We start from the raw sequence: 15,563 nt of genomic DNA, 5'->3' as shown, positions 1-15,563 counted from the left end.
GCGCAGGCCGGCGCTGAAGAAGCCGTCGAACCCCACCCTGAAGGACCCCGTCGGGGTGAGTATGGGGCCGGGAAGACTCCTCGGTGAAGAAGGGGGCTCGGCCCGCGCTGCTCTGAGGGGTGACGGGCCCCCTGTGTGTGTGTGTCCCCCCCTCAGGTGTACTGCAGGGTGCGGCCGCTCAGCCGCCCGGACCAGGAATGCTGCATCGAGGTGATCAACGAGACCACGGTGCAGATCCACCCGCCCGAGGGATACAGGATATTCCGCAACGGGGAGTACCGGGAGGTAACCGGGAATCCGACACTCTGCCCACCCCCTGCCTCGGCTGGAACTGGGGATCCGGATTCCTTCGTCTCTTGCAGGGGGCAAATCTGTTTGTGCTCTTAGAAAAGCAGATTTTCAAAATCAGAACGCTGTCCAGGCTGAGAAACACACCCTTAGCCTTCAAATATTCTCTCATTATAAAAGGTTTCTGCAGGGTGGCAGAAGTGGGATAAAAGGGGGAAAAAAAAAGGCAAAATTGGCAAATTTTTAGACTCTGTGAAGGAGTTTTTCACGGGAAAGTCCTGAGCTGTATCCCCTGCAGTGTGGGCAGCAGGTCAGGGAGGGAATTCTGCTGAGGGTGGTGAGTCCCTGTCCCAGGCTGCCCAGAGAGGTGGTCGCTGCCCCATCCCTGGCACCATCCCAGGTGAGGTTGGACCAAGCTCTGAGCACCCTGCTCTAGCTGCAGATGTCCCTGCTCAGTACAGGGGGGCTGGACTGGGTGACCTTGAAAGGTCCCTTCCCAAACTGGTGAAGTATCTTGAAGTGTGGAAAAAGTGGGTAGCAGGTCACAGTTTGGTGTTGTTACTGAATACATACAAATGTTTCCTAGAAAAGGTGAGTTTAGGTCATGCTGCCTGAGGAGCCCAGAGCATTGTAGCAGTGAGTGGGATTTGGCAGTGAAACAGTTAACTGCAGGTTCCCACTGTCGGGCTGTGACTCAGAATGAGACAGGGTCATGGTTTTATTAAGGGGGGTGGGGGGAAAACAAACCCCAGAATGCTGGTTGAGGATGTGGAATACTTTGTTTCCAGTTTCAGTGTAGGAAATTCTTCTGGGGAGTATGTAAAGTGACCTTTAAATGCTTCAAAAAAAATAAGCCAAGGTTAATGAAAAGTTTGGTAAACAAACCTTTCCTCAAAACCATAGATTTCAAATATTTACAGAAGCAAATATTTCGATTGAAAAGTGACCAGAGTCATCCAAAAAAAAGGAAAAAGAGAAGCTGGGAAGTGAGGCTAGCCTGGAAAAACACACAAGCTTAAACCAAGATGCCTGAATGCTGGAACAACTTACCTTGGGCTGTTGTGGGTGGTGGTGGTGGTGGGAGCTGGAAGTGAAATTGGAGCTTGAAGCTGTCAAGTGAGATTCTCTGATCTGAGCATGAAGTTTTGGGCTCCTTCTGGTGGTAAGCTCTGTGAAAATGAGCCAGTTGCTGCTCTCCTACTGCACATCTTCTCAGAGCAGCTCCATTGGAGCAACTCCCAGTGTTCAGACCCTGGTGTGATCCTCAAGTAGAATCTTTGCCCTTCTGGTAAACTGATGGAAAATGATTCTAAGGGAGGGAAAAATAATGAAGCAATTTGCAGCAACAGATTCCTGGAGAGGGGAAGTGGAGTTTCAGGATGGTGTTTTTTTTTCCCCCTCAGACACAGTATTCCTTCAAAGAAGTTTTTGGCACCCTTGTTGTCCAGAAGCAGCTGTTTGATGTGGTGGCTAAACCTCTGGTGGAAGATCTGATTCGTGGGAAGAATGGTGAGTCCTCCTCCTCTCCCTCTGTCCTGGGTGCCCAGTGTGGGGTTCCTCACCTTGCTGTGCCTTCCTCTGCCTCATGGTGTCTGAGCTTGTCTGGGAGAACCATTTATCTTGTCTGCAGTGAGAAGAACCCCACTCTACAACACCTTGGAAGCTCTTCTTGCCTTTCATTACTTCTAAACCTATTTCCCTCTCATGATGTGCTTGCTACTTGTATCATGGGTCTCATCTTTTCATGCACCAAGAACTGGAGGAGGTTTTTTTTTCTGCAGAAGGATTTAGCTTCTCCATCTAAACACTGACTCCAGAAAACAGCTGGTGGGGCTTGATCTCCTGGGCATGGTTTGACATGGTGCTCCTTGAAGTCCTTGAAGTAACAGCCCTGACAAATCAGCCCCTCCATGCCTGGGATTTGGTGGCTCTCTGCCCATTTGGCTTCCCAATGAAGGTTAAAATGAGGTTAAACAAGGCCAAAGTGCAAGGTCCTGCACATGGGAAGGGGCAAACCTTGTTATCAGCCCAGGCTGGGGGTGAGGGGCTGGGGAGAAGGCAGGGAAGGGGATCCTGCCCCTCTGCCAGCTCTGGGGAGACCCCCCTGCAGTGCTGGGGCAGCTCTGGAGTCCTCAGCACAGCAGAGCCAGGGACCTGTTGACTATTCATTGCACTCATTGCTGTTCCCAAACACATTTGACCCAGGAATGACAAAGTATCTTTATAACCAAGCTGGTTTTTTGATGCAGGAGCATCAAAACTCCCCTGTCCCTCCTAGGTCTCCTTTTCACATATGGTGTGACAGGCAGTGGGAAGACCCACACCATGACAGGCTCTCCTGGAGATGGGGGACTCCTCCCACGGTGTCTGGATATGATCTTCAACAGCATAGGACCATTCCAGGCCAAAAGATTTGTGAGTAATTCTGCACTAAATTCTTCAGAGTTGAAAAATCCTAGATAAAAATGTTCTGCAAGTGTTTATCCTGTCCAGTAATGTGACTGATAAGAAAACCAACCAAAAAAAACCCAACACTCTACCAAGGAAAAGACTTCCAGTATTAAATTGGGAGCTTTTCTGAAACCTTTTTGCCTTGGAAACAGCTTTCTGGCTGCTCTACTTCACATTACCCAGCACACCAAGTGTTGGGAGGGGTGTGTGGTGTCTGTGGGTTGCTAAACAGCTTGATGAAAGAAGATATTTTGCTGGCCAATGCTTTGTTTTGAGTTTGTCCTGGATTTTGTCTAAAAAAAATTCTCCCTGCTCAGGTGTTTAAGCTGGATGAGAAGAATGGTGTGGATGTTCAGTGTGAAGTAGATGCTCTGTTAGAGAGACAGAAAAGAGAGGCCATGCCTGCTCCCAAAACCCCATCCAGCAGGTAAGTGACCATGAAACCTGCAGAATGAATTGGGTTAGTGTAAATGTTGTGCTGAAATATCAGTTTTTAACTTCACCTTGGGCTCTTTCCTTCCCTTGTAGGAAAGAAAAATATTAATGGAAAGTTTATTTAGAAGCATTGGGTTGGAAAGGACCTTTAGAGGTCTTCTCATCCTTTCAGCAAGTTCATAATTAAGTATTTAGATTAAAAAACTTCCAACCAGGCTACAGAAATCTGTTTGGGTTTATTTAGAAGCATTGGGTTGGAAAGGATCTTTAGAGGTCTTCTCATCATTTCAGCAAATTCATAATTAAGTATTTAGATGAGAAAACTTCCAACCAGGCTACACAAATCTGTTTGGGTTTTTTTTTTTTGTACCTCTTAACCCATAAGTAAAATGCTGTGACTTCCCTCCGCAGTTTTGCTGGGAATTGAAACCTGGGGATGTTTTTAAAACAGTGGGATTTGGAAAACAGTGGGACTGGAGAAATGTTGCCTATCCAGGGAGGTTTTTTTTTTGAGGCCTTTTTTACTGCAGCTGAGTGCAGCAGTATCAGGTGGAAGTTGATCTTGAACTTTTCAGAATGCCTTTTTTACTGTAATGCAGCTGGATGAGTTGGTAGAGTGAGGACTTCTGTACCCAAATCCTGCCAGGAGAGTCACTTTTTAGCTGTGTAGCCACCATCTGACACCTTCTCTGGCTGGGGCTGCTCCATTACAGTCATTTATTGTGTTTCTTCAACAGGAGACAAATAGATCCAGAATTTGCTGATATGATCAACGTGCAAGATCACTGCAAAGTGGAAGAAGTGGATGAGGACAATGTCTACAGTGTCTTTGTCTCCTATATTGAGATCTACAACAACTACATCTATGACCTCTTGGAGGAAACTCCCTTTGAGCCTATAAAACCCAAGTGAGTTTTACTAATTCCTGTTTCAGTTACACTTTGATGGGAGCTACACTCTTTGTGGCTGTAATCTTGGTGAGAATGACTCAATTCATGGGAATCTCTTAAAAAATCCTATGAAAAAGGGGATGGTAAAGGAATCCAGACTATTATTGAAGTGTTCCCAGTGCTGGTGGTCCTGCAGTTGGTGCTCCCTCCCTCGTTACAATGGGAGATGGATAGGCAAATATTTAAATGAAGCAGCACGTTGAGATGCTCAGTTCATGCTCTTTGTGGGTGCTGTTCCTAGCAGCTTGAAGAATAAACTGACTTTTTTTTACCCTGAATACACCATATTGGGCAAAAGTGACTATTTTACTGCTTTGCAAGTTTGCTTATTAATTCACTTGGTGTCAGAAATTTCCATAAAACCAGGAATAAATTCTCTCAGAAAGGAAATTCTGTGGTTTTTTTGTGGAAAGGTGTGTTCTTGGCTGATGTCTAAACCAAGCAAATCTTGAGGCTGTCATAAACCCACCTGCAAATTCAACTTGGAATACATTTTTCTTAAAAATCCTAATCCCACTCAAAAAAAAAACCTCCATGGCTGATGAATTAAAGAGCTGGCCAATTTCCAAAGGCTAAGGAGAGCAAAATGGGCTTTTTCTCTGAAACATCAAGAGCTGCCTTCAGGGTGCTGATTTAAAAAAAGGGTTTCAATGTCTGTCAATGCTTTTGAAAGAAGGATAAAATGTTTTGGTCTTGTGTTGATACCCAAAAAATCAGCCTATGAAAGATCTTGGATGATTTCTCTTTCTAGAAGCTGCAGTGAATGATAAATGAGAAGATTTTAGGCACGAGCTGAATGACTTAATGCTCTTTTTAACCCTGTTTTTTTGGTAGGTGGAACAGTTGCAACACTCCTGTGCGAAATGGTGACTTTATGTATGTGCACAAGCCTATTAATTACAAGCCTATTAATCCCAGTAGTGAGAAGTGACATTTTCTCTTAGTAGAAGCAGCAAATAAACTCTAGGCTGGCTCCCTCTCTCCTCTTGCTTTCCTAGCAACTGTAGAGCCCTGCTGAAGCCATCCTGCTCCTGTATGCTTGTAGAAAAAAACCACAATAGCTGCACCCAAACCCACGATTTCCACTCAGAACTGCAATTAAATGTAGCTTCTAAATTAAAGCACTAGCTGAAGTGTAACTAATCTTGGCCAAGTGTGTGTCCACATCCTTCTTCCATCTGCTCTGTGGGATAATTGACACAATTAAATGTAGCTTCTAAATTAAAGCAGTAGCTGAAGTGTAACTAATCTTGGCTGAGTGTGTGTCCACATCCTTCTTCTATCTGCTCTGTGGGATAATTGACATGTTCCATCTGAATTTCATACCTAAACAAAAGGGAAATTTGTATGACAACGTGTCATGGGGAAAACTTTTTTTTGCTCAATTTTACTGGCTTGTGGATTTTTTTTTTACTGTTTATTTCCTCCCTGTCCTTAAGACCTCCACAATCCAAAATGCTTCGTGAGGACCAGAACCACAACATGTATGTCACAGGCTGCACGGAAGTCGAGGTGAAGTCCACAGAAGAAGCTTTTGAAGTGTTTTGGAGAGGTAAAATCTCTCAGCCTAGAACTTGTTCAGTTCAATACAGAGGTCCAAGCCCCAGGAACAACGTTGGCTTGGCCAGGGGGCAAGCCTGTTAAAGAAAACAGGGGTTTGGAGGGCTTGTTTTTCTTCTCAACAGGCCAGAAGAAGAGGAGGATTGCAAACACTCAGCTGAACAGAGAGTCCAGTCGCTCTCACAGTGTGTTTATCATCAAGCTGGCTCAGGCCCCTCTGGATGCAGATGGAGACAACGTGCTGCAGGTGAATTCTGGGGCTAAAGGAGAACTGTGTGGGGCCATTTGGGGTTGTAAGGAATCAAAATGATGAAATTTGGAGTCCTGGGCAACATGAGTCTCCTGTGTGTAATGAAAGTGGAGCGCAGAGCTGCTTGTTCCTCTGGTTTTTACCTCTGCTTTTGAGTAAAACCAGTCAGAATCTAAACCTTGGAGGAGCTGACTGGGTGCAGTTGTGGCCTCTGGTCTTGGATCACATCTGTGACATGTCTTTTGACATCTGTGGCCCAAGACAGAAGGGATCTGCTGAATTTCTTCCCAAAACCAGCTATTTGTGAACAGCTTCTTGGATCAAGGGCTGTAAAACCACCCTCAGGCTTCATTTAAAGGCTCAGTGCGTTGTGTTTAAGCGTGCACGCTGGTTTGGGGGGGTGGGATGTTCCCCCCCCCCCCATCCCATTAAGAGGAATACAGAGCTAATCACAAGGCTAACATCATTTGTGTTCTGTACCAGGAGAAGGAACAGATCACTTTGAGCCAGCTGTCCTTAGTTGATCTGGCTGGAAGTGAAAGAACCAACAGAACTAAAGCTGAAGGGAACCGGCTGCGAGAAGCAGGTAGGTCCCACCCCCAAACAGCCTGGGGACCTTGGGTGCTGATAAATGCTCCCTCCAGCCTCTTCCTACTGAAGACACCCCAGGAAGAGTTGTGAAGGGTGCTGTTGTGATGTTCAGTCGTGGGATTGGATGACTTTAAATCCTCCAGTTTGGAAACCAGAAGTTTTTAGTGGCACTTATTCTGATTCGTCAGTTAATTGGAGCAGTTGTCTGTAACAAATCCAGCTTGAGACAACTTATTCTTAAGTAAACTGCTAAATAATTTGGGAACGTGATCTGAATGGCTCCTTACAAAGTATTTTGCCTTGGGTTTTTTTTTGTTTTTTAAGGTAATATTAACCAGTCACTAATGACATTAAGAACATGTATTGAAGTTCTCCGGGAAAACCAGATGTACGGCACAAATAAGGTATGCAGCCCATCATCTAATTACCCTTGGATTTGATGAGATCTGGTAGAAGAGAACCTTACCAGACCTTTCCTGTGCTTTATTTTAAGATGGTTCCATACAGAGATTCCAAACTGACTCATCTCTTCAAGAACTATTTTGATGGGGAAGGAAAAGTGCGTATGATTGTCTGCGTCAATCCTAAGGCTGAGGACTACGAGGAGAGCTTGGTAACTTCCTGGCAGATCTTGCCTCATTCCCTCCTATTCTTCTTCCTGTTTCTCTGAATTCTTGTTTAGTAGATGAGAGGAATAATAATTTTTGGTGCTTAACCCCTACTGTGACTGTACTTGCAAGAACTTCAGCTGTCTGCATAGTCCTGCTTCCTTGAGGGCTGGGGTTGGGGAGGTGTTCCTGGGAAGGTTTCTGGGTGCTCAATTTCAGGATCACAAGCTATCTAGCTGGGAACTACTGGACATTATAGCTTGACAACGTCCCTAGTACTTTTATTGAACTTGATATCACTTTCAAGCTTATTTTGGGCTGCTTCTGGTTAGCTTTAGTGTTCAGCTTGCTTCTCTTCTTTTGCAGCAAGTCATGCGCTTTGCAGAGATGACCCAGGAGGTTGAAGTTGCCAGACCTGTGGACAGACCACTCTGTGGCTTGACACCAGGGCGGCGTTTCAGGAACCAGGCCTTCAGAGAGGAGCTCTCCAGGAAGCTGGAGATGAGGGGTGGCCCGATCAACGGAGGTAAAGGCTGGGATGTGAGAGGACTACAGCAGAGGTTTTGCTGTTAGAGATTGAAAGCTATTTTGGAATATGTTATATGAGCCTTGAAAGTGTAAAAGGAATCACAGGATCCCAGCATGGTGGGGCTGGAAGGGATCTCTGGAGATCAACTCATCCAACCCCCTGCTCCAGCAGCTCACCCACAGCAGGGTGCCCAGGGTCACAGCCAGGGGGGTTTGGGATCTCTCCAGAGCAGAAGACTCCACAGCCTCTCTGGGCAGCTGCTCCAGGCTCGGCCACCCTCACCCCAAAGAAGTTTCTCCTCCTGCTCAGGTGGAACCTCCTGGGTTCCAGTTGGTGCCCGTTGCCCCTTGTCCTGTCACTGGCACCACTGACCAGAGTCTGGCCCCAGCCCCTTGCCCCCCTGGGGCCCTTTAGCTCTTGCTCAGCACTGCTGAGATCCCCTCTGAGGCTTCTCTTCTGCAGCTGCACCGCCCCAGGGCTCTCAGCCTGGCCTGGCACAGAGATGCTCCAGCCCCTCAGCAGCTTTGCAGCCTCGGCTGGACTCTCTCCAGTAGCTCCTTGTCTCTCTTGAACTGGGGAGCCCAGAACTGGACCCAGTGCTCCAGAGTTGACTTCACTAGAGCAGAGTAGAAGGTGTGGAGAACCTCCCTTGATGTGTGGCTCCACTTTTCTTTATGCACTCCAGGAGACCACTGATATTCTTGGCCACAGGGGCCCATTTCTGGCTCATGGTGAACCTGTACCCCAAGAATCCCAGATCCTTCTCTGTGGAGCTGCTTCCCAGCAGGTCAACCCCTCACCTGTCGTGTTCCATGAGGTTACTCCTCCCCACATGCAGCACCCTACATTTGCCCTTGTTGAACTTCATGAGTTTCCTAATGGAAGGGAGGTCCCTTAACTGTTTGTTGGGAGCCATCTCTGCAACAGGTGCTGCTTTTTTCATGCTGTACTGCTCCTTGTAGTATAAACCCAATTCCACATCAATCTTGAAGTAAATCTTTGTTATTGGTGATGAGTTGAATTCATGGTCCCATTATTGCAGCTCCTGAAAGGAAATTGTGCTGAGGGTGAGACTTTGATGTTTTTTTTTTTTGTATGCTTGGGGCCTACTTTAGCCATCAAGAGTTGCCTGGAGGTATTTGAAAGCAATGAATCAAGAATATCATATTTCATCTTTTTCTCAGCACTCATCTCATCTGAAAACTTCTAGTTCTCATTAATTATTCTAAGTTCTGTCTGCTCTGTGGTGCTGTGGAAGGACTGATCTGGGGCTGTGCCTTGTCAGAAGGAATTTTCCTGTTCTGGACTTGCTGACAAGACTTTCTTGGCTTTAAATCCTACAGAAACAGAAGAGCAATCTGTTTCAGAAATGTTTCTGCAGAACTTTCCTCCGTTGCCTTCGTGTGAGCTCTTGGATGTTCATGATGATCAAACACTTCCAAAGCTTATTGAGGTCCTGGAAAAACGCCAGAAACTACGACAGATGTTGTCAGAGGAGTTTGCCAAAAATGGTAAGAATTGGAACACCAGTCTGGAGGGAGAATTTTGGTGCCTTTGTTGCTACTAAAGGGATCACTTCTGTACCAACAAGCTAAGGATCTTGTCTAGATAATAATATAAAAACCTTTTCTGAGTTAATTAAATAGCTGGGGGCATGAAATTGGGAGGAGAAAACTAGAATTGCTTTTGATATTCTGGAGATAGGGTGAGAAGATGAAATATATTGATTCTTTTGCAGTGCTGGCCTTCAAAACAATGCTGCAGGAATTCGACTCCAGTGTTTTATCCAAGGAAAACTACATTCAAGTGAAGCTGTCTGAAAAAGAGAAAACCATAGCAGGCCAGAAGACAGAGCTAGAACGCCTGGAGAAGAAAATTAAAACTTTGGAATACAAGGTCAGTGTTTTCAGTGCCTAAAGCAAAGCACAAAATGCATTTTCTGCCTGTTGTTTGGTTGGCTTCTGGACATCAGCTCTTGCTTGCAAGGTGGATATTAGAAATGAGATGAAAAGTCTTTTGTGGGGAGCTTTACTGAAGCTTTTTGGCTTTCTTATGAGGCTTTTCTTGATCTGTTAAATTCAGCAGCTGAGAAGAAAGTGGTAAAATCTCAAACTTTTTAAACTGTGGACTATTTCTCTGGTTATATTTGTGCAACAGCTCTTATGTTCTGGTCTACGTTGACAACCAAACATAGGTAGCAATTCTGGGCTTGGATAGTTGCACTTTTAAGCAGCATAACCAAATTCTTCCTCTTTTCCTTCAGATTGATATTTTGGAGAAAACAGCAACAATTTATGAAGAGGACAAACGTAACCTTCAGCAAGAGTTGGAAAGCAAGAGCCAGAAACTGCAACGTCAGGCTTCTGACAAACGTAGACTGGAGGCCAGATTGCAGGGCATGGTGGCAGAAACAACCATGAAGTGGGAGAAGGAGTGTGTAAGTGTTAGAAACATGTGCTGGGGGAGCTGGGCAGCTTCTCCTGGGGAGGATGTTATCTGTAACAGTGGTTTGAAGAGTGGAGATGCCTTGAGGAATTCCTCAAGGACTTCTGATGCAGCTAAAGCAGCTCTTCATCATTGTGTCACTTCAGTTCAGGATCTAGAATTCAGAATCATAGAATGAACTGTAGAATCACAGACTGGTTGGAGTGGGAAAGGACTGTTAAAGGTCAACCAACCCCCTGCAGGGAGCAGGGACATCTGCAGCTAGAGCAGGGTGCTCAGAGCTTGGTCCAACCTCACCTGGGATGGTTCCAGGGATGGGGCAGCGACCACCTCTCTGGGCAGCCTGGGACAGGGGCTCACCACTCTCAGCATCCAACATTTCTCCCTTCTCTGTAGCCTCAATCTCTTTTAGTTCCAAACCACCCCTCCTTATCCTGTCCCAACAGCCCCTGCTCCAAAGTCTACTTACTCCTGCAGGGCCATTGATAGAACCTGTAGTTAGACATGCTCCTATTTGTCATAATGTGGGAACCAAAATAATTATGGCTTTAAACATGGCACTGTTTAATAATTTGGAAAGTCTTTAACTTGGTCAATGATTATTTCTAACAGGTTGTACCTCCGTGGGGAAGAATTTCATTCCCTGTGGAATACAGGATTCCCTTCAACCTTTTCAGCCCAATTGTTTGTGTTTTGTCTAGAGGGCTTCATGTTTTTCCTCCCTTTTCTTTGTCGTGTGGCAGCAAAGCAGCTGGAGATGCAGAACAAACTTTGGGTGAAAGATGAAAAACTGAAGCAACTGAAAGCCATTGTTACTGAACCCAAAAATGAGAAGCCAGAGAGGCCTTCCCGGGAGAGAGACAGAGAGAAACCTCTTCAGAGATCAGTGTCTCCCTCACCAGCTCCTGTAAGCTGCTTTCAAAACACTCCTGGATAGAGGGGGGGAAAAAGCCCCTATCAGAATGAGCTATAAACACAGGCCAGTTCTTTTTGATGGCTAGAGAACAGTTCCCAAGCACAGGGTTTGGATAACCCTAAACCTGCTTTGAATTCTGTCTCCTGTTGTATTTATCAGTGCTCTCACTCACCTTCCTGCCTTCTAAAACCACGTGCTTGAATTGGCACTCTGCACATGGCCTCCATTTGTTGTTTTATTGCCTTGTAAGTGATGTTTCTGTGTGTTCACTAAATTCTTTCCTCTTCTCTCTAGCTTTCTAGTAACACTGCTCAGGTCCCTAACAGCCAGAGGCTCCCGAGCCACCCGCAGCTCCACAGACGTTCTAATTCTTGTAGCAGCATTTCTGTGGCCTCCTGTGTCATGGAATGGGAGCAGAAAATCCCTCCACACCTGCAGAGCAGTGGCACACCTCATGCCAGGAGTAGAAGACAGGAACCAGGACAAACTAGAGACTATAACACCTCAGAGAGAAGGAGAGGGATGTGCTGGACTGGAGTCATTGAGGTTCCCAGGAGTAGAGATGAGCTAGAAATGGAAGAGGATCAATGCTGCAGGGTTAGTGCTGCTCCTCTCAAAAGCTAAATGTGGTGTTGCTTAGTCTCCAAAGCTCATTACAACCACCCTCATACCCTGAGCACCCCTAACATAGATGGGAGATCTCCCCTCAATGTGTTTTGCATAGAGCAGTGCTGTTTCCAACCAGTCTCACTACTCTTTGACACCTTAACTTTGATGTTTAGAAGCTCTTTAAAAGCAGAGATTAGTCCCTGCTGGCACGTAGGCAGCCCCTGTAAGAGGTCTGAACTAACTGCATGTTTTCTCTAGCTACAAATGTCTTTGTGTTTTAACTTGTGTCTGTCTCCTCAGATCTCTCTTGCAGCCTTCAATTTATCATTGTTTGGGCAGCTTAAAAGGTGGTTTTATGACCTGCATCTGCAAATGCCTACTGGAAACAGTGCTTGGGCAAACATCTCACTTGTGTGGTGCTTCAATTGAACTCTTAGAATAGTCTTCTCTAATTTTTCACATCTCCTAGGGGCTTTGCTTACAGGTGGGAGGCTTTTGATTCAATAACCTGCTGTGTGCAGATGTTTGTGTTCCAGCACTGTCACAGTGGCTCAGGGAAATCAAAGGGAACTGCACAACCCCAACCTCTTGAGAGGAGGAAAGTTTATCATGGTGTGATTCAATTTTGAAGAGTGTTCTTCAAAATTTCCAGCATTTGCTGGCTCTTTGAAGTCAGGGATGTGCTTTTTAAGCAAATGTTATTCCAATTAACTAAGGGGAGAACCACTGCCAGCAGGGTTGTGGTCTCTGCCACAGTGAAATGTGCCCTGTCCTGAGAACTTGACTTCAGAGGTGCCTGGGAAGAATTGTTTCAAAAAACCACCAAGGGGAATAAGCAGAAAAATAAAGTAGTAATGAGATTCTTTAGTTTTTAATTTATTTTAAGGGAAGATTTTTGCTGAAAGCCTCAATTCCCAATATAAATTTAATTTTTAAGAGGTGCTTTAGGCTTGTAAGAGGTTTATCTGTGAAGGGGACAGCCAATCCCATGTCCAAAGAAATCCCAACTGCTGCTGGATGAGGCTGTAACCTCACCACGATCCAGAGGTCTCTAAAATGGGTGTGTAAAGGGAACAGAGAGAGTCTAAAAATGCTCTTTCAAAAGTCCAGTCAAAGATCTTGAAGGTTTTTAAACCCATTCTGATTTTCCTGAGCACCTGATGATAATTTTCACATTCACAAAATAAAAAAATACCTGAATTTCCATCATTTCTGATGGATTTCCAACAGCTGAATCCTGCAGCAGTAGCACCAGTACAGGGGATGCCCCCTCTGCTCTGTTGACTCCCAAGTATGACCAGGTCTTGCATCCTTTGGAGGTGTTGGGAGTCCACACTCAGTCTGCTTGCTTGGCTACCTCAAGGATACATTTTGATTCACAAATGCATCCATGGAAACCTCAATTTCCTCATTTCTGGTGGGTTAGTATGTCCCTAGCAATCTCTTTTGACTTGGAAATGTGGGAGGAGAGTTACCAAACAGAAATATCCTCCCTGAGGAAACTTCAGTAGACATGGAATGCAACAGATTGGATGAGACCTGGCTAAAAACTTAGAAGAATTGGCACAGAAACATTCCATTCATCATTTTCTGTGAGACTTGGTAACTCTGAGAGCACTTGAGGAATGAAGCTTTGATTTCTCATACAAACACATCTTAACCAGACCCTCAGAGTTCCCTCTGAGCTGATTTGGGGGAGAATTGGGGCTGTTCAGTCTGGAGAGGAGAAGGCTCAGAGGTGACCTTATTGTGGCCTTCTAGTATCTTAAGGGGGACTACAAGAAAGCTGGGGAGGGACTTTTTAGGCTATCAGGTAGTGACAGGACTGGGAGGAATGGGGCAAAGCTGGCAGTGGGCAGATTCAGGCTGGATGTGAGGAAGAAGTTCTTCACCATGAGAGTGGTGAGACCCTGGAATGGGTTGCCCAGGGAGGGGGTTGAGGCCCCATCCCTGGGGGTCTTTGAGGCCAGGCTGGATGAGGCTCTGGGCAGCCTGATCTCGTGGGAGGTGTCCCTGCTCATGGCAGAGGGGTTGGAACTGGGGGATCCTTGTGGTCCCTTCCAACCCTGACAGATTCTGATCTGTTTTAGCAGAGGACTGAGTAGCGTTGGCTTGAGGGTTGGACTTGATGACCTTGGAGGCCTCTCCCCACCTCCTGCTGCTTCTCTCCCCCTCTTGCTCAGAACGTGCCCCCAGTTCGCCTCAGACACAGAAGGTCCCGCTCGGCCGGGGAGAGGTGGGTGGATCACAAACCCCCTTCCAACCTGCCCACCGACACCGTGCTGCAGCCCCACGTCCCTCACGCCATCACCGTGGCGGCCGCCAGCGAGAAGGCCTTGGCCAAGTGTGACAAGTACATGCTGACCCACCAGGAGCTGGCCTCTGATGGGGAGATTGAGACAAAGGTCATTAAGGTAAAGCCCAACCTGGGACCACCCTCTCAAAAAAGACCCTTTCTGGCCACGCCTTTGGGCTCCAGGCTCGCTTGGAAGGGTTCGTTCCACTCCATCTGCAAAGCTTTGGGAGTCGGGTGGTTTTGGGGTTGGAAGGTGGTTTTGGGGTTGGAAGGTGGTTTTGGGGTTGGAAGGTGGTTTTGGGGTTGGAAGGTGGTTTTGGGGTTGGAAGGTGGTTTTGGGGTTGGAAGGTGGTTTTGGGGTTGGAAGGTGGTTTTGGGGTTGGAAGGTGGTTTTGGGGTTGGAAGGTGGTTTTGGGGTTGGAAGGTGGTTTTGGGGTTGGAAGGTGGTTTTGGGGTTGGAAGGTGGTTTTGGGGTTGGAAGGTGGTTTTGGGGTTGGAAGGTGGTTTTGGGGTTGGAAGGTGAGATTTGTGCAGTTCGTAGTTTTTGGGGTTGGAAGGTGGTTTTGGGGTTGGAAGATTTGTGCAGTTCGATTCAAGGGAGATTTTAAAGTCTCCAAAGACTTTTCTTGAACTTTGTCATTGCTTCATTACTTTGTGGCCTACAAGAAAGCAGGGGAGGGACTGTTCACAAGGGTTTGGAGGGACAGGATGAGGGGTGATGGCTTTAAGCTAGAAAAGGGCAGATTTAGGTTAGATGTTAGGTAAAAGTTCTTCAAGATAAGGGTGATGGATCAATGGAATAGATTGTCCAGAGAGGTGGTGGAGGCCCCATCCTTGGAGACATTCAAGGTGAGGTTTGATGAGGCTTGATTTAATTGGAGATGTCTCTGGTTATGGCAGAGGGGGTGGACTAGATGACCTTTGGAGGTCCCAACCCAAACATTCTCTGATTCATATAAATGACTTTCAAGGGGTGGGGCTGGGCTGGCCACATGCCAGATGCTCTCCATTATAAGTTTATCTCAGTTGCTGTTTCCCTTTGAAAATGATATTATTTTTCTCCAATAAAATGCAATAATCCCTTTGTAGCAAGAATTTCAGAGGCTCGTGGCTGCAGCTAATCTTGTGGAGTCACTCTTGGAGTGGTGTTATTGGATTTCCACTAGTGGGAGGAATACACCTCTGCAGATTGGAGGCTCAGATGCTTCAGGATGTAATTTCTAGCAGCCAACAGAAACAAATTGGGGAAGCAGCTTAGGCCTTGAATGAGTGTGTCCCAAAACACTGGCTGGCCTTGCCTCAGGCAGGCTGAGAGCTCTGTAATTTGTAGCAAGAAGCTTTTGGTTCATTTTTCCTGCAGTCACAGGCCTTCCAATATTGTCTCTTTTTTTTTTTTCTCCTCTCTGAGTTTTCAAAATCCCTCTCTCCTCTAAGGTAACCCTGTAGGTTCCAGGCAAAAGCAAAGCCTTGCATGGCTGACAACACCCCCCTTCATGCTGTGGGAGGACACTGTTGGAACAAAGCCTGTGAGGTGTTTTTTGTGCACGTGTACTTACTAGCTGCTGACCTGCAAGGACAGAACAGTTGTAACCACTTAGGTTCTCAGGTGGAATCTGGTGCTGTTGCCATCAGAGG

General features: G+C 46.2%; 1 protein-coding gene across 1 annotated transcript in view; it reads left to right on the top strand.

Annotated features, from left to right (window-relative positions):
• Positions 1-162: 162 nt before the first annotated feature.
• KIF23 (kinesin family member 23) overlaps positions 163-15,563 on the top strand; it is a gene marked incomplete at its 3' end in the record, with an annotated part of 16,079 nt that continues 678 nt past the window's right edge. Inside the window, exons 1-16 of the mRNA XM_008935006.1 lie at positions 163-285; positions 1,692-1,797; positions 2,567-2,703; positions 3,057-3,166; positions 3,912-4,082; positions 5,564-5,676; positions 5,810-5,931; positions 6,418-6,520; positions 6,850-6,929; positions 7,019-7,138; positions 7,500-7,659; positions 9,015-9,173; positions 9,401-9,558; positions 9,926-10,103; positions 10,809-11,014; positions 11,318-11,620. Of these exons, the coding sequence (XP_008933254.1) occupies positions 2,614-2,703; positions 3,057-3,166; positions 3,912-4,082; positions 5,564-5,676; positions 5,810-5,931; positions 6,418-6,520; positions 6,850-6,929; positions 7,019-7,138; positions 7,500-7,659; positions 9,015-9,173; positions 9,401-9,558; positions 9,926-10,103; positions 10,809-11,014; positions 11,318-11,620 (2,073 nt within the window). The remainder of the gene's footprint in view (positions 286-1,691; positions 1,798-2,566; positions 2,704-3,056; positions 3,167-3,911; positions 4,083-5,563; positions 5,677-5,809; positions 5,932-6,417; positions 6,521-6,849; positions 6,930-7,018; positions 7,139-7,499; positions 7,660-9,014; positions 9,174-9,400; positions 9,559-9,925; positions 10,104-10,808; positions 11,015-11,317; positions 11,621-15,563) is intronic.

Source organism: Merops nubicus, unplaced genomic scaffold (genome assembly GCF_000691845.1).
Source record: "Merops nubicus isolate BGI_N331 unplaced genomic scaffold, ASM69184v1 scaffold21022, whole genome shotgun sequence".
In the NCBI taxonomy this organism is placed as follows: Eukaryota; Metazoa; Chordata; class Aves; order Coraciiformes; family Meropidae; genus Merops; species Merops nubicus.
This window is presented reverse-complemented; position numbering and strand designations above follow the sequence as displayed.